Source organism: Nomia melanderi, chromosome 2, assembly GCF_051020985.1.
Source record: "Nomia melanderi isolate GNS246 chromosome 2, iyNomMela1, whole genome shotgun sequence".
In the NCBI taxonomy this organism is placed as follows: domain Eukaryota; kingdom Metazoa; phylum Arthropoda; class Insecta; order Hymenoptera; family Halictidae; genus Nomia; species Nomia melanderi.
Window position 1 is genome coordinate 3921470 of NC_135000.1, and position 27040 is coordinate 3948509.

Here is a 27040-nt window from a genome sequence, read left to right on the forward strand (position 1 = left end):
AAGACTGTAGAATTTTAAAACTGTGGGACTCGTTTATTTAGACTCATTTATAGACTCATTTATAGACGTTTATAAACTCATTTTAAGTACCTAGAACTCTAAGACTCTAGGACCATGGAACTCTAAGATTTTAAGACATTAAGGATTTAAAGCTTCCAGACTTTAAGACTCTAAAACTCTAAGACTCTAGGACTCTAAGACTGTAGGACACTAGGACTCACTTAGTGAACTTCGCAATACGGTTTTCACAGTAAATAAACTTTCAATTCAACATTTTTAAAGTTTCCATGGTAAACATTTTTTCATTTCAACAGTACGGTTTTCATGGTAAACCAAGCAACTAAATTAAAACAATTCTGTTGATTCCTTAATTTATTTTATTATAATGGAATCTAGCAATAGTTTTTAAACAAATAATTTCACCAGTAGCTTCTCTTAATAAATAATTTGATTATTAATAGAAATAAATTGTTACTAATACTCACTGACACTATTAGTAGTCTTCTATTAAATTTAACAGTAGAGTTCTGATAATAAATTCATTAACAGTGAACTTATAGGAAATTTAGAACAGTAATAGTATCTTAATAAATTTAGCGTTACAGTTCGATTAGTAAACTCCGGAATAATTGTAGCTTTCCAATGAATTCAGCCCTAGGATTATATTTCTGATATCCTCCGCACAAAACTACAAAAATTTTAATCACCCCGCAATTTTAATCGCCCTGAAGCCTTAGATTTTTGGCAAATCTTTATTCGCCTCTTCGTTGGTACATCGAGACCGAGGAGCAACCACAATTACAGTTTAAATTTGGGGAAGAATTTTCGGTGATAGGGTCGCCGATCCGGCAAAAGCAATGATTAAATTCCCAATTAGCGAAAGCACTTGGCTTCATTATCCAGAATAGTCCTCTAATTATTCAAAATCATCTTTAAATCTCGATCCACCGCTTAGTGAACATTGCCAGACTATTTCCAATTATCAGAGGACGAATTTAATCTGATTTCCATATTGATATTAGAATCAATATTTTTTCGTGAATTTTGGTTGATATTTATACAAATAGTCATTAAATCTTTTGTCCAATATGAACGACAGAGCGACACTGCATATAATTTTTCTAATATCATTTTTGGATATCGCCAGAAAGATTCTTTTTCATTTCAGAAGTAGAGATCAAAATAAGGGATTGTTTTGAACTGCATGCTGAAAACACTTGCGATCGATTTAGATCTCTTTTTACGATATCTTCGCTGTTGCAAACGGTTTATATCTACTGCTCTCAATGGATAGGAGACGTAATCAATATGTTATCTAAAATTTTATCAAAAATCATGGAATATTTTTGGAATTAGAAATTAACTTGGATATTGATTTTGCAATTTGAACAATATGAGAGTCCTGCTTGATATCAAAGGTGAGCAGTTATTTTATAGAGATTTTTAAATTTAAGAACTGATTTTTTGTAGAATAAATTTCTAGATTCAATATTCAATTTTAACTGGAAAACTGTATTACAGATATATTAATATATAATAATAATTTAACCCAAAAATTATACTACAGATATATTAGTATCTATCAGTAAAATATAATTTAACTAAAAAATTATGCTACAGATATATTAACATCTATCAGTAAAATATAATTTAACTAAAAAATTATGCTACAGATATATTAACATCTGTACAGAAAAATATATCAGTAAAATATATAGTTTATCCAATTATTTAACTGAAAATGTCTAAACATAGACTCAGTATTTGTCTCACCGTCAACTCAACAATAATCAAGAAACTCATGAGGTTCACCGATTATTGGCAAACATCAGCGAAATCGAGGCTCATATCGTCGATGACCTATCGAATTATCGTTTGATAAACTCTCAAGGAAAAATAATTCTATCTCCCTATGCACGATTGCCAAACTAATTTTTCTTATTTATAATTTAAAGTCGCATTCGTGGTAGAATTTTTAGTTTTATTTGCATTTTAATGTAATTACGTTATAATTATGTATCATATTTATTTACAACAGAATATATTTGTATAACAATAAATTGATGCAACATATTGCACATCACATTAACGTCGTTTTACATTTAATTAATTTAACATTAACATAATAAAACAAAAAATACAATATTAAACATCTGTTATCCAACATTTAACACAATCGAAATATAATTTACAAATTTCAACTTGTGACTCGATAAAATCATAATAATAATAATAATCTGGCCATATTGAAAAGAAACAACATCAATCGAGTTCAACAATGATTAGCCACTATTTACACGATACTAATTAATGTACATGCGAAATGAGATTACGGTTGTCATAAATTATCAAAAATGTCAGTGAGCTGGCGAAAGGTTGTCAGCGTTCTGATACGCTGTCAATTCATTTATTTCGCGAAGTTTGTCAGCAATGTTTTATTTCCTCCTTTATTCGTTATGTCTTTAACATTTCGAGGATAATAATTTAAATAATTGTAATTATTATTTGGAATATTATTGTACAATATTCCGAGAACATATTTGATCCTCAAATTTTCATATTTCTCGCATCGTCAGTTTTTTACGCATCATCACATTTTCGTTAAAAATTATTATTGTATGTATTACTTTCATAGGTAATTAACTATTATTGGAAATAGATTTCGTTAATGTACTATTCGTTTCTGTGGAAATAATATATATTTTACTGTTTCTTAATGAACTATTGGAAACTGTCACTGTAATGACATCTCTTAATCGTATAATTTCAATTATTCAAACTAATACCAAAGAATACGGTATTAAAGAATTATTTATATTCCTTGCAATAACAAAGATGTAACAATATAATACATTATACAGAGGCTCATCGTTTGAATAATTGTGGTATTAAATCATGATTTAATTGTCGTAAATAGTTTAAATATTTCTCTAATTTCAATTATTTAAACTAATACTAAAAAATACGATATTAAAGAATTATTTAAATTCCTTATGACAATAAAGATATAATCATATAATATCGATATAAAGATACAATAATTAAAGGTACAATCAAATAAATATCGATATAAAGATACAATAATTAAATAATAATTTAATACTACAATTATTCAAACGACGAGACGTTCCAAGTATTACATATTTTAATCACCATCAAACATTGATTAAAATCTATTTTTCCCAAATATCCTCATCACGAAAAATGAGTTTATTATAAAAACCAATTAATGCGACGAGTATACGTCCATATTATTACACCAACCGAGCAATTACTCGGTCGATCGATAACCAAGATAACAATTTCGGGAAAGATAATGACCGAGTAAACTTCAAATCATTCTTTCCCACCGTAGCTTTCGAAAAATAAGCAACCAGAACGACGAAACTGTTCGTCGATCGGTGAAACTTTCTGCGGAAGGGACGAAAATTGAGCAACCGGGGATATAGTATTTCGACGGATCGACAGTTTCAAGAGCCGACGACTAACGTTGGGCAGAAGTTGTTTAAAGTGACGAACAACGAATGATGAATAAATCCGAACTCGAGAATAACGAATAATTCATATATTAGTCGGTCACAGACACGGTAAACAAATGAAATTTACATGAAAGTTACACAACGATGCATATGGTAACATAAGGAATAACGTTAATGATATTGGCTTGTTATGATACGATATTGTAAATGCAAATAAGAAATAATGAACAGTAAATTAGCAACAGGGGTTCCTCACACGAATAACGTAGAAGCTGCAGTAACAAGTAACCGAATAATGATTAATTATTTATTTGCTCAAATAAACTTTCATCTAAAATTTAAAAAATATATAATAATCGTAATAATAACAATAATAATTTACTATGATTTACATATTGTAAATATATTTTCATTTAAAAAGGTAACTGATTACTATCCGATTATTCGTTAATACATAGATTTCTTTTATATAATGAAAAGAATAATATATAAACCGGACAACTATTAATTATATATGTTCTCAAATAAACTTTCATCTGAAATTTTCAAAAATATCTAACAATCACAATAATAATAATAATATTTTACTATATTCCAATTATTTTAAATAAATCTTCATTTAAAGAAATAAACTATCAATCATTATTCGGTCACTTGTTGCATATATATTTGTAAAACATAAAATGAATGAAATGAATGGAAAAATAAATGAATTAATGAAATAAAGAAATAAATTAATTAAATACAGAAATAAATAAATGAATTAATTGTTTATTCGTTGTTGTTACTCGGATAAAGTTTCAGCCGAGCAATGTCCAACGTACTTAGCCGACGACCACGACGACGCCGCTCTCGTCTGTGGACCGACCAAGTTCCCGATGTGATCGGAATATAATCGACGCGTCGGCAATTATTCGCGCCAGTATAGAACCGTACGCCGCGAATAACAATTCGGGGGTTGCGCGCAACGCTTCTTACCGGTGTCCCTCGCCACGGGCGCATTGTTTGGGAACTCGTGACACCACTGGCGGAAATACAACACCTGATATCGATGTTCAACAATTACTAGACCGCGGATTTTTCTGCGTTTATGGGAAACTCGGAAATGTGAAATTGGACAGGACGCACGATAACAATTGCAGTCATATGGATAATAATTTATGTTAAATGAAGATCCACCGTTGCATTGGATTTGTCTTTAGAATTGAGGAACAAGTAGTACGCTTTATTCGTACATATACGTTGTCGTTAATTTCATTAAAATTTAGTTATTTAAATTTAAAGTCATTTCGTTTCCTTTTATCGTTTTGCGTCTGAAACTGTCTTAAATTCATTTCAATTTCACTCTTACTGGAAGCAACCGTTTACTTATTTAACCCTTTACAAATGAATGCGGACATTTCACGGAAAGCAGATTTTCATGTTTGATTGAATTTCTGAAACAGCGAGAGATCGGTACGTAATTTCCACTTCTACTGTTCTGTAAGCAATCAATGTATAATTTAGCCCCATCTGCTGAAGATTTTTATTTTTATTCGCAGCTGAAGATTTCTTGACGGATCTATTGTCAGTCAGCAAGTTTTCATTAAATAACACGATGTAACAGTCTTTTCGGAGCTGCTATTAAAAAGTGTTATAGTATGTAGCTGTCGATTGTTCGTTGTACATGAAAACCATTGTTTCGTATTACCATTGAAAGTAATAAAATCTTTAATAACTGCTGTGTGTAGGAGTACATTCTATGCTTTTTCCGTACAAACCCGTTTTAAGTTTAAACGTTTCCCCGGTTCCAGACATTTAATTTTTCAGATAAAAATAGAGGAAATGTCAGCGAAAATAATAGTAGATAGAGATTAAAATATGTATATCCTTTTTTCTAAATTCATCTGCATACAAAAGTAAGATTTCAAAATTTATTTTTTACATGAAAAATCTCTGAATATAAACAAAGTTTGCATAACATTTCGTTCTATCGCACTGCTTTTAAGCTTTGAGAAATTTTACCACGAAGAATGTTATAAGTATTATATATCATACATCATATCATACTGTATCATATCATATCGTATATCATACCATACTATATCATATCATATCATATCATATCACATTGTATCATACCATATCACATATTATATCACATTATATCACATTATATCATACCATATCATATTATATCATATTATATCATATAATGGTATGATATCATATTATATCATATTATATCATATTACATCATATTATAATTAAAATTGCAATAACACTTTCTTAATATTTTTATACGTAACAAATGTTAAAATACACGTTTAATATCATCGTTCCCCTGATTTTCCTTCGACTCATGTAACAATTCGAAAGAAATTTGCAGCTGAATGATGACAATCAACATGGTTGTACAAATATTGTATAATTTCTATCTAATCGTGATTCGAAGATCATTGGTAAAGGTAACCATGCAAACAAGCACGATAAAGAACATTAGACATTGTTACCAGGTGATCTGAAAGGATCGAAAACGTATTTCGTACCGAAATATAATTCCAAGTGTTCCCTAATTTTACTCGCATAAGGTAAGAGACTAATTAATTTGGACAGTTTCCTTTGATTTCAATCAATCCATCTTCATTCCGACCACGCGTTATCGATTCGATTATAAAATTCTCGAAATTACTTTAAAAATACAATTTCCCTGTCACTAAATTACAGACGGCTATGAAAAATACATTAATTTAGCTTAAATTATTTACCGTACTGATTTCTTTACTATCAATCAAATCTAAAATTAAGTGCAAACGTTTTCGTTCCGATTCCGTGTACTTATTTACTCCTTAATATAAATTGTATTTATATTGTGTTATGTAGAATTAAATGTATGCCATTTTTTTCAAGCAATAAATATTTCATTTGTTAAAATAAAATGTATCTTTGTTCCTTAAAAAAATATTTCACTCGTTAAAATAAAATATATCACTGTCAGCTGAAGAATAAATATTCCATTTGATTAAATAAAATGTATTTAATCTTTTATATAAAATCAAGCATATCTTTTTTACTGAAAAATAATAAAAAAACAGTTAATATAAAAATATTAAAAAGGGACGTTGATGCCAAAATGTTTAATAAAAGAGTTTCGAATAAAAGCTACTATAATTGATTTAATTAGATCTATGTAGTATACTATAATAACAATAATATCTATTACGTTTGCTGTTCCTGAAGAAATTCGAATGCTCGAGTCATACGTCGCGACCTCGAAGTAGAAAATTCGGGAACAGCTCGATTTTGCATGATTCCTCGCTGCAAGTGAGATTCGAATTCCGATCGTGGAATAACAACGAAGTATTTTTGATTGGATTAAACAAAATAATTACGAAGTAATGGTGAAATTCAAGACGAAACCGGAAATGTAATTGACGATGGATGGTAATTCCACTCGGATTGAATAACCAACAGTTTTACCATTCTGATTTCTATTACTCTGACCTTACACGAGGTACGTGTTGGATGAAAAAAAATGATTGTAAAACACTGGCCTCGGTATTACGGTTTCATTCGTGCAGAAGAAAAAAACGTCATTCATGTAAATTTTGAAGAGACTCCGAATCTGCGTGACGATTCCCTGCAGTAAATTTGGGAACCATGAAATTTGGATTATTAGGATCATTAGCTGTAAATTAATGAACATTGTTATTGCATCGAAGTGATTTTGTGGGCTTGCAATGTGTGTTGTGAGTGTACACTTCGTCGGAAGTACCATTGTGTTCAGAGAATCTTTAATTCAAATAGAAGAAACGTTTAGTCTAAGTCGAATCATAATTAGATCTTATAATAAAATTTTATAATATTTAATATATGATATATTGTGAAATCTTGTAATATCTAATATATAATAAAATTTTGTGATATCTAATATACGATAAAATCTCATAATATCTAATTGTATATTATATATTAAATCTTATATTACATATATAATGTAAAGCAAAGTACGCAAATTAAATTACAAAACAATTGAAACCTCAATAGATGCACTCTAGGAATTTCTGTAGAAGAATTTCAAAAAGTCAGTTTGATTGCTCGGTAGTTTTAGTGTTAAAAAACATGTGCGTTAAATTTTTATACTGTTTTAAATAACATTAGACGATCTAGAATACAATAGAAGCAGCTAAATGATTAACTAATGTAAGAAGTTACAGTTTCACAGTATTTTAAACATCATTAGATGAAATAGAGTATAATAGAAGCAGCTACGTGAATAACTCGTGTAAGAAATTACAGTTTCACATTGTTCTAAATATCATTAGATGGAACTGAATACGTTAGGAATAGCTATATGATTAACTAGTCTAAGAAACTACATTTTCATATTGTTCTAAACATCATTAGATGAAATAGAATATAATAGAAGCAGGTACATGAATAACTCGTGTAAGAAATTACATTTTCACATTGTTCTAAATATCATTAGATGAAATAGAATATAATAGAAGCAGCTACGTGAATAACTCGTGTAAGAAATTACATTTTCACACTGTTCTAAATATCATTAGATGAAATAGAATATAATAGAAGCAGCTAAATGATTAACTAATGTAAGAAGTTACATTTTCACACTGTTCTAAATACCATTAGATGAAACTGAAAACGTTAGAAGCAGCTTCGCGAATAACTCGTGTAATGCCAAAAAATAGACTTATCTTGTTTCAAAGTTCACGGTTTTAATTTGAATTCTAGTTTTTGGTTTAACGGAGGAAAACCAGATCGATATCTGAAAATCTTCTGTTTCCGGAGTTCGGAACTGATCATCGAAGTCATCCGAAAGAAGCAATGGCGCGTAGCGTGTATACATAGCACACCTATATCTCGGCTGCTAACGATAAGGGGATCCATGGCGCTGAAAGAATGCGAAGATTCTTATCGTTTCGCGTAACAGCCGCGAATAATCCTGTTCCCCCGGGTGAACAAACTTTACAGCTGGCGAGGAATTCGGGCAACGGGTCGCTGACGAAATAGCCAGATTCAACAGTGCCAAAATTTCGTGTTCGCATCGGGGAACTACTTATTCTCTTTTTGCAACGTGGTGTCTTCAAGGTTACCACTGGTACCATCAACCTGTTCCAACAGTCGACGGTTTTTCTACATAAATGTTCGGTGTAACGATTGAATATTGATTGTAGAAATTGTTTGTGAAACGTTGAACGAATCAAATTTCGCTAGCGGTCTGTCAGATATTTCGATGGAAACTGGAGAAATTGTTGAAGAGAATATGGGTGTTTTGATTGTAGAAGTGAAGTTGAGAATCGAGTATCAATGGTTTAATTTGTTTCGATATTTTGACGGTGAAGATTGTTTTTTAAAAATTTATTTAGAATTGAATAGGTGTGACTTGGAATTACTGGAATTTTAAAATAAAATATATTATGGAAAATTGATGTTTATTTCTGTGTGAATTTTTATATTGAGCATAGCTTTGCTGTATAGAGTACTGGTACCTAACTCTTGGAGTCTGGAGAACACGAAGATACATAAGGAAATGTGTAAGGTTGGTACAAGACAGAAGAATAATTTTGATAAGAATCAATCCTCTATTAACTATCTCAACCACCTTATCATACTTTACATAAGCCACTGGCGAACTTAAAATAGCATTCCCCCAATCGAGCAACTCAAACAACTAAAAATTCTCATCCTCTCCCAGAAAACAATTGAATCCCACTGATCCTTTTCAAAACATCAAAAACAAAAGAAGGCCCTATGAATCCAATTGCTCAATCAACCCGATTGAAGCATTCTCTAAATTCCTCATCTCAGAAGCTCCCGCTCCAAGTTACCCAAAAACTCTCATCCATCCTCTAAAACCGATAGAACCCCACATCTCTTCAAACTCCTCAAACACTCCAACACCTAATAAATCAGTAATTGCAACATTCGCTAAATTTTTCCAAATAACTCAAAAATCTCATCGACCCTTTACAACTATGAAAACCCCACATTCCCCTACAAAATCCTAAAAGCAGACCAAGTACCCTACGAACCTACTAAATCAGCAACCAACGTTCACCATCCTCAAAACTCCCGCAACCGACTCAAGAATTTCGCCCCCCTTGAGCACCAGTTCAACTTCGAATCCCCCTTCAAATCCCGAAAAACAAGCGAAACACCCTATCCCAAATCATTTACCACCTGAAGTCCTGGAAACTTACCTCAGAAGCCGCAGCCAAAGCAACACCCGCCAGCACCAACAGCAGCGGCAGGCAGTGCCTAATGGACCCAAGGTGCTTCATGCTGCCTAGGAGTTCCCCCAGCAACGAAGAAGAAGGATCGGAAGAAGAACACTCCTGTCTCCCGGGGGATCCTCTCTGAAATCTACGGGATACCACCAGAAAAAAACACTCTCCGGTCAGCGATCAAAGTGACCGCATATCACGGTCGACGGATCTGTCCCTCGGAGGACCGGCAACCTCCTTCTCGTCAAGGGCACCGGATGGAAACTGAACCACGAGTCCGCGAAAACCTCGCCGGAGGAATGGACACGGAGAGCCAGTGTCTGCTAGTCCGTGGAGGAACGGTAACACGAGGGGAGCGCGCGCGCGCGTCGCGGACCACCGTACAAGAGCGTACCGGCGTTCGGTAGCGTCTGAAAGGCCGAGCGCGCCGGCAAGATAAAACTTTTTCAAAAGCCCCGGTGCTTTCCCCACTCCACGCGAGCCAGCCACGCCGGCAGCGTTCTCTCGCGAGCCACCACCGTCCTTTTCTCGCGGAACGCTCCCCACCGCATCCCCCTACACCCGCCGACCGTGACGCCACTCGGCGAGCGGGCGCAGCCACGGGAATCCCCCTCCGCCGAGGCTGCTCCGCGCGAGAGCGATCTCACGGCTTCCCCCGCCCTCCGCCGTTGGTTCCCTACTACGGCCGCTGGAAGACCGTTAAGCCCCGTGCACACGAAGGAACATGTAGCGATGCATGCGTCGATTTAGGATTACAAAGGGCTGCATCTGTTCAAGCTAGTGATTCTTGGTTAGTGGTGATACGTTTATTGCCAAACTACTGCACTACTAAACTAAACTACTACTAAACTACTACTGAAAAACAAGAGCGTTTTACATATCACTGGTACCTAACTCTTGGAGTCTGGAGAACACGAAGAATTGGTTTAAATTTCAGCTTAGGTATTACTTAATCAGCTCCTTTAGTGATTCCGCAAAGAGATATTCGTATCTCTATAGTAATCGCGAAAGAAGAAATCAAAGAATAGTACATTTTGATCCACTTTAATTCTAGTGTTAAGAACCTGGTAAATCTGATAACCTTAAACCCAAGATGATCTCTGCTTAGGTAAAATAGATTCAAGAACTTTAACCCAGGACCATTTAGGAACTTATAAACAAATTAAATCTAAAGGCCTCAATAATAAGCCTATTCTGACTTGTTTTGTATTGAACACTATCTTGGACCTAACTCGAAAATCAAACTTTGGTATCTTTTGGATTTGATAAGTGAAACGTTCACCATCATATTTATGTTTTTGACGTGCTGTTGTGTGTACTATTTCATGTCGAAGGATTTGCAACTTTGGAAACAGAGATGGTTCGAGATCCAAGACGAATGTAACGCGAAATAGTTAATTTATTAAAGAATTATGTGGTTTATTGTTTACGATTGATTGTTTTGATTTTGTTAGAAATCATAGAGACCGAGCACTAACTCCTTTTTGTAAGAAGTGAATGCATGCATCGCAACATGTTTCAATGTGTGTACGGGGCTTTAGTGTCTCCTTCGAGGCATCTTTCTCGATTTCATCGGACAGCCGATACTCGTCTTTGTTCAGCTATTGGGATGATCGTTCGGGTTGTCTCTTTCTGCTGGATGAGGGTTATGAGTTTCTTTTTTGGCGGGCTGTCTTTATTCTGCTTGGTCGTGTTGCTTCGAAAAGAGAGAAAGAGAGAGAAAGAGAGAGAAAGAGAGAGAAAGAGAGAGAAAGAAAGAGGATAGAGGCTTGTACGAGAGATTTCGCGAGTATGCTTCGTCACCGCTCGAAACCGGACCCTGGGTCTTACTTGGTGTCCCTGTGGGGTCAAAGTCGTCTGGCACTAAAGCTGAGGACCGAAAGTGATTATTAGTAGGGACCTTTTTCCAACTCATTAACACTACAACTACCGACCATTTAATACGATTCATATGTAATCCCTATAAAAATTGTAACGATAGATTATTTCCAGTTTCTTCGGACATTCATTGTAATATTTAAATGAAACTATGTATTTTCAAAATCATTTCAAATATTCGATTCTTTTTAAATGTCAATAATTGTGAAATAAAAAATCTGAAACCAGTCGTTTTGTCTGATACGGTGGTTCTAGTGTTAAATTTGTAATGGACGAATGGTTACTGTCATTCGTTATCATTCCATAATAATTGCTGAAGGAGGCATGTTTTCATTAAATACAAAGTATTTATTTAATCATTAATCGTATTAAGAGTATTTATTTAACTCTTAATTAATATTTGCTGACTTAACAATAAGTCTTTTTTCATTTTAATACTCTTATACAATATATTTTCCTTGCCGTCAATACAAAGTTTCAATACATAGTATTTATTTAATCATTAATCGTTATTTATTTAACTCTTAATTAATATTTACTAATTTAGCAATAAGTCTTTTTTCATTTTAATACCCTTATAAATATATTTTCTTACGTCAATACAAAGTTTGAATACAAAACATTTATTTAACACTTAATTAATATTTACTAACTTAGCAATAAGATTTTTTTCATTCTAATCCTCTTATATTTTCCTTGCCGTCAATACAAAGTTTGACATTTCACACGTTGCTAACAAAAATAAATATAACACCCTCCAGCAAACAAGCTCGTGAGCCACTGTATACGACACTGGTAGCAAACGTGTTAATGGAGAAAGGATAACCTTCATTCCCCAAGAATAAAATGGCTGCACTCCTACTTAATAATATTTTGGGGATGTTTCTCTATACTAGTTTTTACCTATTATCTTTATTTAATAATTAAACTATTAACGTGCTTAATCCGTGTTTCAGCCCAAAAAAAGACAGAATCTCCTAAATCTCCAAGTATTTACCAAGAGCATACACAATATTGGCAAATCATTGAGTTAGCATCATTCACCAAGGAACCCCAAGGATCATCAGAATGGAGGAATATTTGATAGTCAAAGAGTCTTGGAATCAACATCCTTGAAACCGTCGTAAAATTATAGAATCCGAGAGGTTAGGTCACGACATCCATAGAGGATTATTTGAACGTTCTATTCTAGCTCGCATCACTTTCCAGACTCGAAATAATGCATTGATGAATGGAGTTTAAATAATCATCGGTCTTCAGGCCCTCTGGCCCCTCACTGAACCCTATAAATCATTTGCCAGTAAAAGTGGAACAGGAGAAACCACATGGCACCTTGATAGAAAATCTGCTTTAAACGCTATACATCTCCTGTCTTTCGCGTATACGGTACAGAAATACTTGGAATATGGACTTTGATGTTCGACGGTTTCCGGGAATCCCCTGGCACATCTCAAAGCTCATCGATCGTTTAATCCTTCCCGAAAGTTTCAGGAAAATTCATTGCAATATTGACAGCCGAGGAATGGTCGTCCAGAGAACGAGGATGAAAAAAAATGTATGTATATGTTACAGACAATGCGTTTAACACTAAAACTACCAGAGGTCAAATGACCCAACAGATGCACTCTTGCTGAGTTTCTATAGCGAAATTCTGAAAAATCAATTGTGCTCGGTAGTTTTAGTGTTAACGTGGGCATTTTGTAAAATAACCGGGCATTGTGTAGAGTGCCCCATTTTTTGGGCAATGTATATAATTGACAGGTATTTCACAAATGGCCCGGACATTTTATATAATGCCCACGGTTCGATCTTGGTTACGTCTTAGAGTGCAGGTCTATCGGTGAGCTCTGTAATTTTGTTATTACCGCGAAACAAAATTCGGCCCATAGAGGGTTAACTTAAACTTTTATATGCCCAGGCGTAAAAGTTTAACTTGAAGGTTACGAAATATATTTGTTTCATGAAATTATTGAAACCATTGAATACATTGTTAATTCGTCTTCATATGTGGATATTTATTAATTTTGTACTGCATAGGTTTTGTTATAATCATGATCAAAAATTCGGCCCGTAGAGGGTTAAACACATTGTCCGTAACATATATATTCCCAGAGTTTCGTCTGCACGCGTGCTTCGGCGACGGTGGTTCCCCTCCTTCGTCTCATCCAACCTTTACGGCAGGCTGGAGGATCTGTTGCGCTCAGCAACAGATGCGAGGGTGATCTTTTTTAAACGAGTCAATTGCGCCGTTTCTGCTAGTTAGAAATGCATCCGGCTTCAAGGGACACCATGGAAGATGGAGGACGAGTTATTATTTCGACGAAGGTACAAGAATCTAGTTTAACCCTCTATGATCCGAATTTATGTTAATATGTAATCATTAATATAAACATTATAATATATATATATTATCATTAATATTAATATAAATAACATATTAACATATGTTAATATCCACATATTAATATGAGTCAACAATGCATTCAATAGTTCCAATAATTTCATCAAACGACTATATTTTGTAACTTTCAAGTTACAATGACGTGAAACTTTCACGCCTGGGCGTATAAAAGTTTAAGTTGACTGATTACTTAATTTTATTCACCACCTTGAATGCAAAATGAAATAATTCAATAAGATGCCACATACTGATATGTGACTTCAAAGTTACACGAGTCTATAGAGAGTTAATTTCAATCTTTTCTTAATATCTTTAAGTCCGAAGGGGATATTTTCATTTCGACAATGTAGGTAAATTGTGTTACCGTGAAAGAAAAACGAATTTATATTAGTCTAGAGCGTTAATACATTCCGTCAATAATATATTATACCCTTTTTATTCCAGCATCGCGGTTTTCCTTAACGCTCACCGCCTGTCTGTTTTTTGAAGTGAGCTATTGATATCTGTGTCAGAAGAGGAATAATGAAGCGTAAAGGATTTATGAAACCGGAGTATACGGTGCAAATAGAAGCGAAATGTATTACCTCACATGTTAAGTGCAGTATAAGCTTCCTGATTCTGTTACGTCGAAAATCCGCGGTACGTTGAGAGGAAACTCGCGAATATTAGTATAAAGATAGCTGAGACGTTTAATGAAACTTCCAATTTCCTGATTTCGAAATTCCTTCGAGTTATCCTGTTCATCATTACTTCTCCTTACTCCAAATTATCGTACGCCTTCGATATCGCAGAAATTAACTTGATAAATAAAAAAAAATTATTATAAACATTACTTGTTGAATATGAAACCCTCAACCCTTAAAAAACTAGGGAAACGTCCTGTACAATTCTATACGAATCATGAAATTTTCTACAACAGCCGCATCGCATATTTGCAAAAATTCGGTTAAAAAAGGAAACTCAGATGCAAAACTATCAGTCAATAGTAAATAGTTCTAAAAGTTGTAAAAACGAAACAGATGAACCACAAAATCAATTTTTCAAGCAATTGGTTCAGACCTTCGTTTATATTGACCAAAATGGATCACTGTTACTGTAGAGAGTGCGAAATCACTAAGGAATACTTTGGTTCAACAAAGAAGATCCAAAACAATTATTTTATGAAATAATTGCCATTTTCAATTGATTCAGACCTTCAATTATACTGACAAAAATGAGTCACTGCTATGGTAGAGTGTGCGAAATCACTGAGAAATATTTTGATACAGCGAATAAGATCCAAAACGATTATCTTACGAAATAATTGCCATTTTTTATAGTGACCGAGCAGAAAAGGTCCGTGTTTCAATTAAATAGAAACATTGTGATAGGTTGAAGGGAAGAGACAGCGCACGAGTCGATCATTCGCAAATACGCGAAAATGTGAAGAGAATTTTCGCCCGTGGGATCCACGTCGCGAATATAAACGAACCTCGCCAACCGCGGAAAAATGTCCAAATAAATTTCCTGAATACAAAGTAAACCGTTCAACGATTTATGGTCAGACAGCTGGATTCCTCGATCGCCGCGTGTGCCCTTCGGCAGTTTTTAGACGCCGCTCGAATACTTCTTTTTATATTTCTTTTTTTTTCTTGTCTGTTTTCTCTTTTTCTTCAATTTCATCGGAACAGACCGTCTATTTTCAGTGCATTAGTTACACAGTTCCTTCCGTCCCTCTTTTTCGCCGACTGAAATTGGTTCCTCGCGTTTTCAGCTATCAGCCCGATCGTACTTTCATTTCTCGAACATTATTACTGTCGGTTTTTGTGCAAAATGAAATTTTGAGAAATGAACCGTTTGCTTTGAAAGTGGTTGAATTTTAGTAAAAAGAAAGACAAAAGTGTTAAAGATAAATGGATAACGTAGAAAAAGAATTGTTGTAGGCATTAAGTTCGTTTCTTTTGAAGAACGGACTTAAGTCACTTTCGAAATAAACGATTTCTGAGCAATTGAAAATTGAACATTTGAAAGGTTGAAAAAATTGTTAAAAATTAATAGATTATATAGAATTGGAATTTTTATAAGCATTAAGTTGATTTTTTTGGAAAATGGAGTTAAGCCACTTTCAAATTAAGCAATTTATGAGCAGTTTATTTTGAAAGTGGTTTAGATCCACTAAGAAGAAAGAAAATACTGTTGAAAATAAATAGATAATATAGAATTGGAATTTTTATGAGCATTAAGTTGATTTTTTTAGAATTTCAGATTTTTTAGATAAAAAATTCATTCAATACTGAAAAAATTACATAGAATTGTAACTATTATAACAATTAACTTGATTTTAACAAGGTGTTACAGAGTACAGGGTTAACAAACAGTTAGATTTCTTTGGTTATTGCAAAAGTTTATAAAAATTTGGTTAGTCTAATCTATTCTATAATAACGTGTCACACTCGTCGTGAAGATTTCAAATAGAATTTAACAAATATAAATATTATTCAATTTCTTTGAATTTAAACTATGTATTATTTCTCTGTTATCAATGATTATACTTCAGAACAAACGTTGACATAAAATATGAATTTTACAGAATTTTTCTTTTATCAACAATAAATAATACATAATCTGATTTTAAACAAACTACAATCAGTAAAGAAATCTAATTATTCGTTAACTCTTTGCAGACGAAGATTCTTTAACCCTCTGCACTCGAGAATACTTTTCTCAAGGAATATTTATTATTTTCCATAAATAAAGTGACAGAACTGCTTCATTTCGATGTTTCATGTGTTGATACATTATAGAAAATTTAATATTGAATTTGAAATTTTATCACTTTTTCGGATCAAATCAAATGTCGATTGAAAGGCGCCTCTCGAGTGCAAAGGGTTAAAGTATGCAAAACCTTCTGCAGATTCTGCCTAATCGCACATCGAATGCCTAAATAATATAGAATGTTGATCCACAATGTTAATCCAACATGTAAAATGTAGGAACAACAGATTTACGTTTACATTTGAAAGAATATCTCAATATGTCAGAAGGCTTAAAGACAAACCGTTTGCATACAATAATCGATGCATGACGCAACGATGAAAAAAAACACTGTGGCGCCAACGCTTGAATCGAACCGTTTCAACATAGAATAAGTAATCGATGTACTGTTTTTTTGCTGTTTGAGTAGTTAAATCACTTAACTGCCACGAAGAACATGAGCGTTTTATGTTTCACTTATTCTTTCTGTAGCAAAGTTGTAAAGCAAGAATGATTAATTCTTTGATATGAAAATCCTTATATTGCCCTATTATCTAGTTATTTGTCGTGGACCGTCGTGGCAGTGAACGTGTTAGAAGAGAAACGTAATTTTCATATCAATTTGATAGATCTACAGAGGTGATTTATTTGTTACTGGAATATTCCAAGCGGCGTATCCCCTTTAAACGCAAAGTTTTACATGAAAAAACCGCTGAATAAAAGAACTGGAACTCGGGCGTGGATCCTCGAGTACGTACACCGCAAACGAAAAAGTTCTACCAGCGCAACACTTTATCGGCAGCACAATAGATATTTAGACAACCGAGCAAATGTTTGCATCTGCCTCGCTCGCGGTTTTCTAACTAGCAGATCACACGCGATATTGTTCTCGGAACTTCCGGTTCGCTATCGACAAAATAAAGGGGGTAGACCAGTTGGTAATTCAGAAAGATTGAATTCTTTCTTAATGTTAAGTATATAATTCAATACTTGCATATGATGATAATAATTATTATATATTTTATAATAATATAATGATATAATAATATAATGATATAATAATATAATGATATAATAATATAATGATATAATAATATAATAATATAATAATATAATGATATAATAATATAATAATATAATAATATAATAATATAATAATATAATAATATAGTAATATAGTAATATAATAATGTAGTAATATGGTAATATAGTAATACAGTAATATAATAATATAGTAACATAATAGTATAGTAATATAGTAATATAGTAATATAATAATATAATAATATAATAACATAATAATATAATAATAATTATTATATATTATATTCTAATAATAATTATATATTATATAAGTATATAATAATTGAATGCAGAATATATTTTTAGAAGTATCAGTTAACATTTAGCACTTCCTTTTCCTTAGATTTTTATCCATATTTTATAAGGATTCAGAGCCAACTTGATATCTTCCTAATTTTCTCTTGGAAGAACTGTCTGTAACAGCGAAATTATTAATTCAACACTCGTTGATGCATACAATGGAAGAAATCTCGGCTGAAATGGAGCAGTAATTAATTATTAATAGCATAATTGACTAAACTTAGAAATGTGTCGGTTTACCACATTTCAATCGATTGCCTATAAATTGAATACATGTTGTTAACAATTCTTCACTTTAATAAAGTCCATCATTGAAATCCGACATAACCTCACACAATTCATTTAATATAAATTATCATCTTATAATAATAATTATAATAATTAAATTATCATCTTATAATTATAATATCATTCATCATGACTGGACATTTTATAGATTTACCGAAACTTGTTATTATCCATGTTACGAACACAACGCATAAAACAAGTGTACAAACATAAAAAATATCCAATGACTGAAAGAAAGTAATCACAGGCTCGTATTGTACGTTACAAAGTATTTAATAACATAACTCTGCCATTTATAAAAAAATATTCCAAAAACAAACACAGAATAACGCTTCGTAGAGCGAAATCATTTAAAATTAATAATGGTTGCAGTTCTGCAGAGATAAACTGACGCTGGTGTGACAGCGGCTGTCGGCGTCATATCATATAAAATAAAAAATTGTCAATAGTTTCGATCAATATTTTTTTTATTTATTACGTTTTGAGACATGATTATTTAACCAGTTAAGCGTGGCATTTAGTTTGAAAAATCTCTCATTGTGCGCGCAGTAAAATCAAATAATGAAATGTGTACTCGTTAAATGCAGGTCGAATGCACTTGAAATATATCCTAACGTAAAACTAAAGCGAAGCGAAGGAGAATTACATGTTTGTCTGAAAAAATAAATAATCCATCGTTTTAAAAATTAGCAGCGGTAAGAGTTTTAAGATGACGTGTATACTCGTCAAACAGAGTTAACTGGTTAACTAATTACATGCTATGCCCGTTTATACAGTGTACGTTTTGTAAAACATTAAGTTACACGGTTATATTACACTAAAACTAAGAGTCTACGGCGGATTGCAGTTTTCGAATTGCACATATTTATACTTACTTCACCTTATATCTATCTTATTCTAACCTACCAGCAAGAGTTTTAGTATTACCCTTAACTAAACTACCTATACAGTCAAACCTGTTTTTGTGCGGTAGATAGGGACCGCATAAAAGAAACCGCACAAAAGGAATGTTCAGAAATTTACGAAATAGTGGGAAAGTGCTTTCGAACGAAATAAATAATTAAATTACACACGGAATCATTTAAAAAGAATTTAAATTCTCATACATGGAGAAATTTTCACAATGCGTATAATTCACTGCTACTCGTAGTCGAAAACGCGCATCTTCTTTTGATGAACTGGTTCAAAGTCGCTTTCATGATTTGAACACCGTTGGAATTCATATACCGCAAAAAAAAATTGCACAAAAAAAAATCGCGCAGGAAAGGATCGCACAAAAACAGGTTTGACTGTACTCAGTCTTTGATAAATTTTTGTTGTTGACAGTACCGCCATCTAGCGGTTGGAAATTTTCGAGGCTTTTCCCTATCCCCGTAATGCGTAAGACGAGGACAGAGCTAGTGTGCGACAAGGACGAAGATGGTGTACCCGGTGCCACCTACTTCGAAAAAGCATTTCATCGGTCCCTGGTACCTACTCGTGAAGCATGACGGGGAAAGAGGTATCCGACAAGGACAGACTACGTGCGGCCATCTAGCGGTTCCATGAGAAACTAAGACGCACGGTATTAAAGAAACAAAAAGGTAAAACGGTAGGTAAGGAGGTATTAACCCTTTGCACTGGAAAGTTTTTCACTAGAAATATTCAATATTCTCCGATGAGATACAGACGGTGTTGTTTGAAATTAATTAATGAGGAAACATATAAATTAAGAAGGACAGTTATTTTATTTCAATATTCCACATATTGATGCAACACACAAAGCTGAATATTACATATAAGACTTTATAATTTTGCAAATCAAATCAAGTGGTGACTGAGAGTCATCTCTCGGGTGCAAAGGGTTAAGAAATTGACGCAATATTCGATAATTACTTCCTATGTATGAGGGTTTAATTAGTATTAGCTATCGGAGAATGTGAAGGGGATACTCAGTAACTTTTGTAATGCATTTTCAATCATATATTATTCGTCAGTAAATATTTATTAACAATCGAAGGGCGGCGTGTGCTTGCGTAACCTCAAGAAAGTTTACAGGTCGCCGATAAATTAATTGTTTTCCGGATTCGCAGGAATAATTAGCGAACCTTTGTGTTTGTAGAAATTAAAGTGGACCTTCAGAAGTAGTTTAGTTGTGAAATTTGCTCTAATTAAATAGTTATTGACAATTGGTGTGTACAATGGTCACCTTTAATTAATAATGTAGGAAATATTAGATTATATTTAATGATAAATGAGACATACTGTAGACGATGTTGAATTATTTAAATACTCGCGAGTCACGAAGAAGAAATCTATATTTGTAAAATTCACAAAATCAGTCGATATATTATTAATTAGAAATAAACGTTATACTCATCGTTGAATTCGTCTTAAAAAATACAATACACTGACGTTAATAAAAACATATGGTTTCCTTGAAAAAAATGTATTTACCTTGAAATTTTGTTAAATAACAATGTAACAAAAAATCAAAACAACCCACTAAATGTACCTCACTATGTCAAATAACTTTTATTTGAAGCATTTTCTCGTATTTTCACAAATTACAGAAATATTCGAATAAAACTGTCATATTGTATATTTTGCTGTTCTCTAAACGGCAAATTTAGTTCCAGCATTTCACCGCGAGATGGCGATACTATTTGCGTGCCCGTTGGCGAGGTATTTTTCAGAAAACGTATAAAACGTAACAATTAGGTAATTTCGACACACCAACTGAATTCGCTAGATTAATACAAACATTTTGGTACCAAAAACATTAATTTTGACCGCTTGGTTTTCGAGAAATTTAAAATTTTCTATTCTTGTTGTTTGCTGATTTCACCGGTAGATGGCGCTGCAATCTACCGTTTGAAACTTTGTTCGTTGTTTTATTAAATTATTAATTACTGCAACTTTTTAAGCTCTGTTTTTTACTTTAGATCAATTAAGGGGATATTTCTAATAGTTCAGTGTGCGTAAAGTATGTATTTTATTTGAAATACGCATGATATAAATGTTTCTTTTCACTGGTATGTAGAATCTGCGGGACTTTTAGTTCAAACGTTTCGCCGCTAGATGGCGATACTATTTGTATGTCCGTTGGCGAGGAAATTTTTAAAATACATATGAATTGCAACAATTATCCCTCTGCGTAGTAATATCGTGTCAGACTCGTAGTGAACATTTTAAATATTGTTTAACAATTATAAATGGCATCCAATCATTTTGATTTCGAATGAAACAGTATTTTTCTTATTGGCAATTTGTATGGTTCAATGTAAATCTACACATAGGGAATAGAATTTTATGTTGTACTGTTTCATTATTAACGATAAGTAGTTCTAACAAGTGCCACTATGAAATTAAATTGTAAGAGAAAGGGTTAATAATTTCTACTGATTGATTTGAATTGTTTGTAATCTTAAATTATAAGAGAAAGGGTTAATAACTTCTACTAATTGATTTGAATTGTTTATAAGGTTACATATTTTTTTCTACAATTTATTATTTTAAGTGGTGAGGTAGGATTGGAAGTAATGGCATTAATGTTTAATCATATAAAACTACTATTTAATTAGAAAATTAATAAATTATTACAGGGACATTGCAAAAATATATTTTGAAAATAGTTTGAAGAATAAAATTTATTATTGTAACAATTTAATATCATCGCATTTCATAAATACATTACTGTAGTTGGAGAGTTTATTTATTATTAACAGTTGCACACTGTTTAACACGCACAAGTTAACAAATTATAACAAGTACAGAATACATAGATTAACTTGTTATAATTGTTAGTTAACCGCAATGTTTACAATTCGTGGGAATTATTATTGTAACTCACCTACTCCTTTTTATTATTTATTAAATAAACTGCTATGTACTACTCTTACTCCTAATCCTTTTTATTATTTATTAAATAAACCATTAAGAAATAACATTACAAAGAAGAATACAATCAAATCTATCTGTTACTTTCACTCTTTCCTTCCTTTTCCAACACAGTTACAAATACCAAAAACTTTATAAAAAACGCTCACGGAACTTAATAACACTCTATAGAAGTTGTTCAACATTTTAATTTCGAAAATCCAAAAACATTAACAGATTCCGTGCGGGCCATTTTGTTCATTTCACCTTATAGCAGTTACATTCAATTCATTTATTTATTATTCGACATATTTTCGAGAGTTTCCATTACAAATAGAAATACTTTCAATCATACGCAAAAGGAATCAACTATCTACTATTATCAAAAATGGTAATGAAGTTATACAAGTATTTAATTAATACTACTAGTGTTAACCCTTTGCACTCCAAGGTGTCTCTCAGTCACCACTCGATTGTTGCATAAAAATTATACAATTTCATATTTAACATTAAGTCCTGTGTAATCTGTCGATACGTGAAATCTGGAAATAAAATACCATTGTTCCCCTTATTTTGTGAATAGATTCCCGGTTAAGTTTTCAAAAAATGTCATCTATATCTCATAAAAGTAAATTGCATATTTCCAGTGACAAATTTTTGGAGTGCAAAGGGTTAATAATGAGAACGTCAACTAATAAAAGTAGAAAATAAGTAAACTTCGAATAAAATTATCTTGCGGATGAAACATATTGCAACAATTTCCGTTCAACAACGAATCTATGAATATAAATACGGTTGTCGATTGACTTGAACATAAACCAACGAGACCTTTCAGTGAAACGGTCTCTCCAAAATGATCGTGGAACGAATGAACAGCTATTAGCCTTATCAATTATCCGATAGTCCAAGGACTACAAGGACTTCAAGGACTTCGGTTTCTTAGATCATATCGATACACACTATCAAAAATTCTTCGACGTGCCAAACAGCCATTGAAGCGATTAGAACTGCCGCGAATCGTTTCCTAGAAGCATCGTTCTGTATCACATTCTGTGCTTGCATAACGTGTGTATACGCGTGGGACATGACTCACTAGCAAAGAAAACAAGAGTACGTTCCAGTCGGTTCGATGAAATCAACGGCGGAGATCTCGTTCGCTTTGCATAATGTTTGACTTCCAATAGATAAAACGTCTTTGACTGGATGATTCAAAACAGACATATCTTAATGGACGAATAACATTATTAAAATTAACTGTAGCAATGAAGTCACTTTTTATCGGCTGTGTAAATACTTGAAACATCGTTTGTGTCGGATTCATGATTTCTTTAGCACGTTGGAGAAAGATGTAATATTGAAAAAATGGGAAAAGATGTAATATTGAATTATTGAAATGAATTCTGTTATTGTTATTGCACGTTTACATTGCTGAATGTCGTTGCACGAGGTAATATTATTAATAATGTAGAAATGATTCGAATAGTCAACGTTTAAATGAGTGAATCACAGTAATTCGATTTGATTAGGGGTCACCGGTAACCCAGATGGTATTCATCGTATTAAAGAAGCAGTCTCTGATAATAAACATTTGGAATATAAGAATATTTTTAGTACTCTTTTTTTATGAATAATTTAGTTTGCAATTAATGCAGTAAATTTTAATATGACTTTACCTTTCATTTTCTTCCTTTAGGGATTTCTTCTTTTCTTCCTCTTTTGGTGATGAACATCTACTCAATCCATGGAAATAGAATAATAATCTTTTGTAGTAATACTGTATAAATATTTCTGTGAATCCAAGGTTTCCTCTGTCCTGAAAATTGAAAAAGTATTCTTACAACGTAATTACTACCTGGAAATATCTTCTGAAGAATATTAGAAAAAAGAAACGTATGAGGACGTATTTTATAATAAGAGGAGAATTACTAGTTTGACGTGTTTTTAATTTTACGATATTCAAGGACAGAATTTTACATAAAGTCTTTAGAAATAAAATCATAATCTCTAAGGAATTTTTTCCTGTAACTTCCATTAATTTATCTCATTTTCCGAATTGAATGACACTGACAATATATAGACCTTGTAATTTATTATTTAATCATTTAAAACATATATAGATTTGTTTCCTATATTAAGATACCGAAGTTAAATATATTTAGTACATAAAAATATTTTGGTGAAAACTACAATAATGTTTGTGATCTTCCTATAAATGGTATCATTTGTATATAATTTAATTCACTGCCAAGGAGACTTGAATCAAAATCAAAGACACAAAACTGTTTTGTACATTGAATATTATTGATGTGAGAAGTCAAGTATTTTATTTCCAACTTGCAAACCTATTTGGTGAAAACTACAATAATGTTTGTGATCTTCCTATAAATGGTATCATTTGTATATAATTTAATTCACTACCAAGGAGACTTGAATCAAAATCAAGGCCACAAAACTGTTTTGTACATCGAATATTATTGATGTGAGAAGTCAAGTATTTTATTTCCAACTTGCAAACCTATCTAAATGGTAACTACAAAGTTTTCTATTTTCTTCCTATAAATGGTATCCTTTGCATATAATTTAATTCACTGCCAAGGAAACTTGAATCAAAATCAAGGATACCTGTGAAATAAGAAAAGCAAGGGGTTTGTATACTCAATGGTACACTGGCCATGTTGCATACATGATGAGCCAGAGGTAGGCAAGAGATAGAGGAAAGGAGAATACATACATCTGGTGGAGACTCTTGAAGGCTATTTCGCACGTGAATTAGCAAGTACGCGAGTAGACTCGTGACAAGGTAATTGGAAACGATTGTATGATACGTTTCCAGATGAGATCATGTCTGCTTATATAGGTCATATCCAATGAACATGAAGGAAGTCGAATTATCGTAGCCAGGACTTGATAATTAGCTTGAAAACAATTTTTGGAATACACCAATTGCTGAATCATATTTTTTCTAAAGCTACACATACTATCTTCAATGATTTAATAGCTGGAATTATAGATTCTGTAGGCCCATGCAAAACTTGAAAGAAATAACTTAATGTTATTATATTATATCCTTGGCTATCTGAATCTTATTATACTTAATATATTCTGATTAGATTAATAAGATTATTCATTGTCACTCAATTTTTCAGAGACATCTGGCTGCTGGGAGTACATTGATTGGAATTTGAATGTATGGCTGCTGGAAGAAGATTCTAGAAATACTTCTGATTTACTCTTGCAAATAAAGTAACATTATATAATCATATTTTGCTGCATATACAAGCCTATATCTGCATGTTTATTTACTCCTAAGTGTAAAGTAACTTTGTGAGATTTGTAAATCAGTTTGCAGTATGTGTCGACGTAAAAAATGATTAGTATTTTTTCAAATTGGAATAAATATCGGTATCTTGCAAGGCTGAACTAGCTGCGGATTAATTATGATTTGAGAAATGTATATAGAATTACCAGAGAATTTCTTAAGAATCTGTGGTATATGGAAAATAACAAAATTAATAAGAATATAATATTTTAAGCTTAGTTTAAAATTAAAAAATTGCAATTCGATGGTGAATTTCGACGTTGAAGAAAAATTTGTAAATCGGTTTGTAGTGTGTATTAACATAAAAGTTGATTAGTATCTTTTCAAATTGAAATAAATATCGGTATCTGTTGCAAGGCTAAATCAGCTTCAGATTAATTAAGATTCGAGAAATGTATATAGAATTACCAGAAAATTTCTTAAGAATCTGTGGTATATGGAAAATAACAAAATTAATAAGAATATAATATTTTAAGTTTAATGTCAAATTTAAAAATTGCAATTCGATGTCAGGATTAATAATTCCTCAGATAAGCAAGAGGAAACTTCAGTTGAATGTTGGACGTTGTGATGGAGTTCCACGTAACCGCGATAACCCGAGTGAAAGGTTGCGCCTCCGCTTCAGTAAATTAACGCACGCCTATTGGTATTCTGATAGTTAGCAGCAAATGGAAGAACACATTAGATAATGCTTGTAAACAGGGCACGATGGAAACTGCGCCGCCAGGTTCTTCAACTTCCCATGTCTATATTTCAGTGTACTAATCGAAATCATGAAGAAAAATAACAAATGATTGAAGTATCAGCTTATGTGTTGCTCAAGATCATGCCACTGATCAAATATTAATTACTTTCTTCAACTTATAATGGGTTCTCCTATTTATATTAATATTTATAAAGATTCCAATTCCTATATGTCAGTGTACTAATCGAAATCATGAAGAAAAATAACAAATGATTGAAGTATCAGCTTATGTGTTGCTCAAGATCATGCCACTGATCAAATATTAATTACTTTCTTCAACTTATAATGGGTTCTCCTATTTATATTAATATTTATAAAGATTCCAATTCCTATATTTCAGTATACAAATCAAAATCAAGATGAAAAATAGCAAATGATTGAAGTATCAGCTTACATATTGCTCACAACCACACCACTGATCAAATATTAATTACATTCTTCAACCAATAACAGAATTTCCTATTTATATTAATATTTATATAGATTAACGAAGCAACAATTGTTTCATAAATACACAAGTATAAATTATCATAGAGAAAATAATGTATCATACATTAAATAAATGAATTATATCTAAGCATTCAATAATCTTTATACGTTAAGGTATAGTTAAGTATTCAAGGAAATGTTTACTTGATAAGAGAATCAAGACTCTAAAAGTTCTCTTGGGGGGGAACCCCCTATCATTGATCATGCTATGCAGCTTCGCGACTAATTTTCCAATCGCTG

At 32.4% G+C, this 27040-nt stretch overlaps 1 protein-coding gene and 1 long non-coding RNA gene across 31 annotated transcripts in view; both read right to left on the reverse strand.

The window, feature by feature from the left end:
* The window catches only part of trol (terribly reduced optic lobes), a 210148-nt gene extending 200018 nt beyond the window's left edge, over positions 1–10130 (reverse strand). For all 29 annotated transcript variants that reach the window (XM_076374536.1, XM_076374534.1, XM_076374541.1 and 26 more), the window contains exon 1: positions 9683–10130. In XM_076374536.1, the coding sequence (XP_076230651.1) occupies positions 9683–9763 (81 nt within the window). In that variant the 5' untranslated portion in view covers positions 9764–10130. The remainder of the gene's footprint in view (positions 1–9682) is intronic.
* A 12394-nt stretch (positions 10131–22524) lies between these two features.
* LOC116425987 (uncharacterized) lies at positions 22525–25794 on the reverse strand. Of its 2 annotated transcripts, XR_004234814.2 has the most exons (4): positions 24979–25794; positions 23921–24060; positions 23341–23446; positions 22525–23271 (listed from the first exon to the last, which is right to left on the reverse strand). It is a non-coding gene; the product is annotated as an uncharacterized LOC116425987 (long non-coding RNA). The 2 variants fall into 2 exon arrangements; XR_012998075.1 differs by having other exon boundaries at positions 22525–23446.
* Between the last annotated feature and the right edge of the window lie 1246 nt (positions 25795–27040).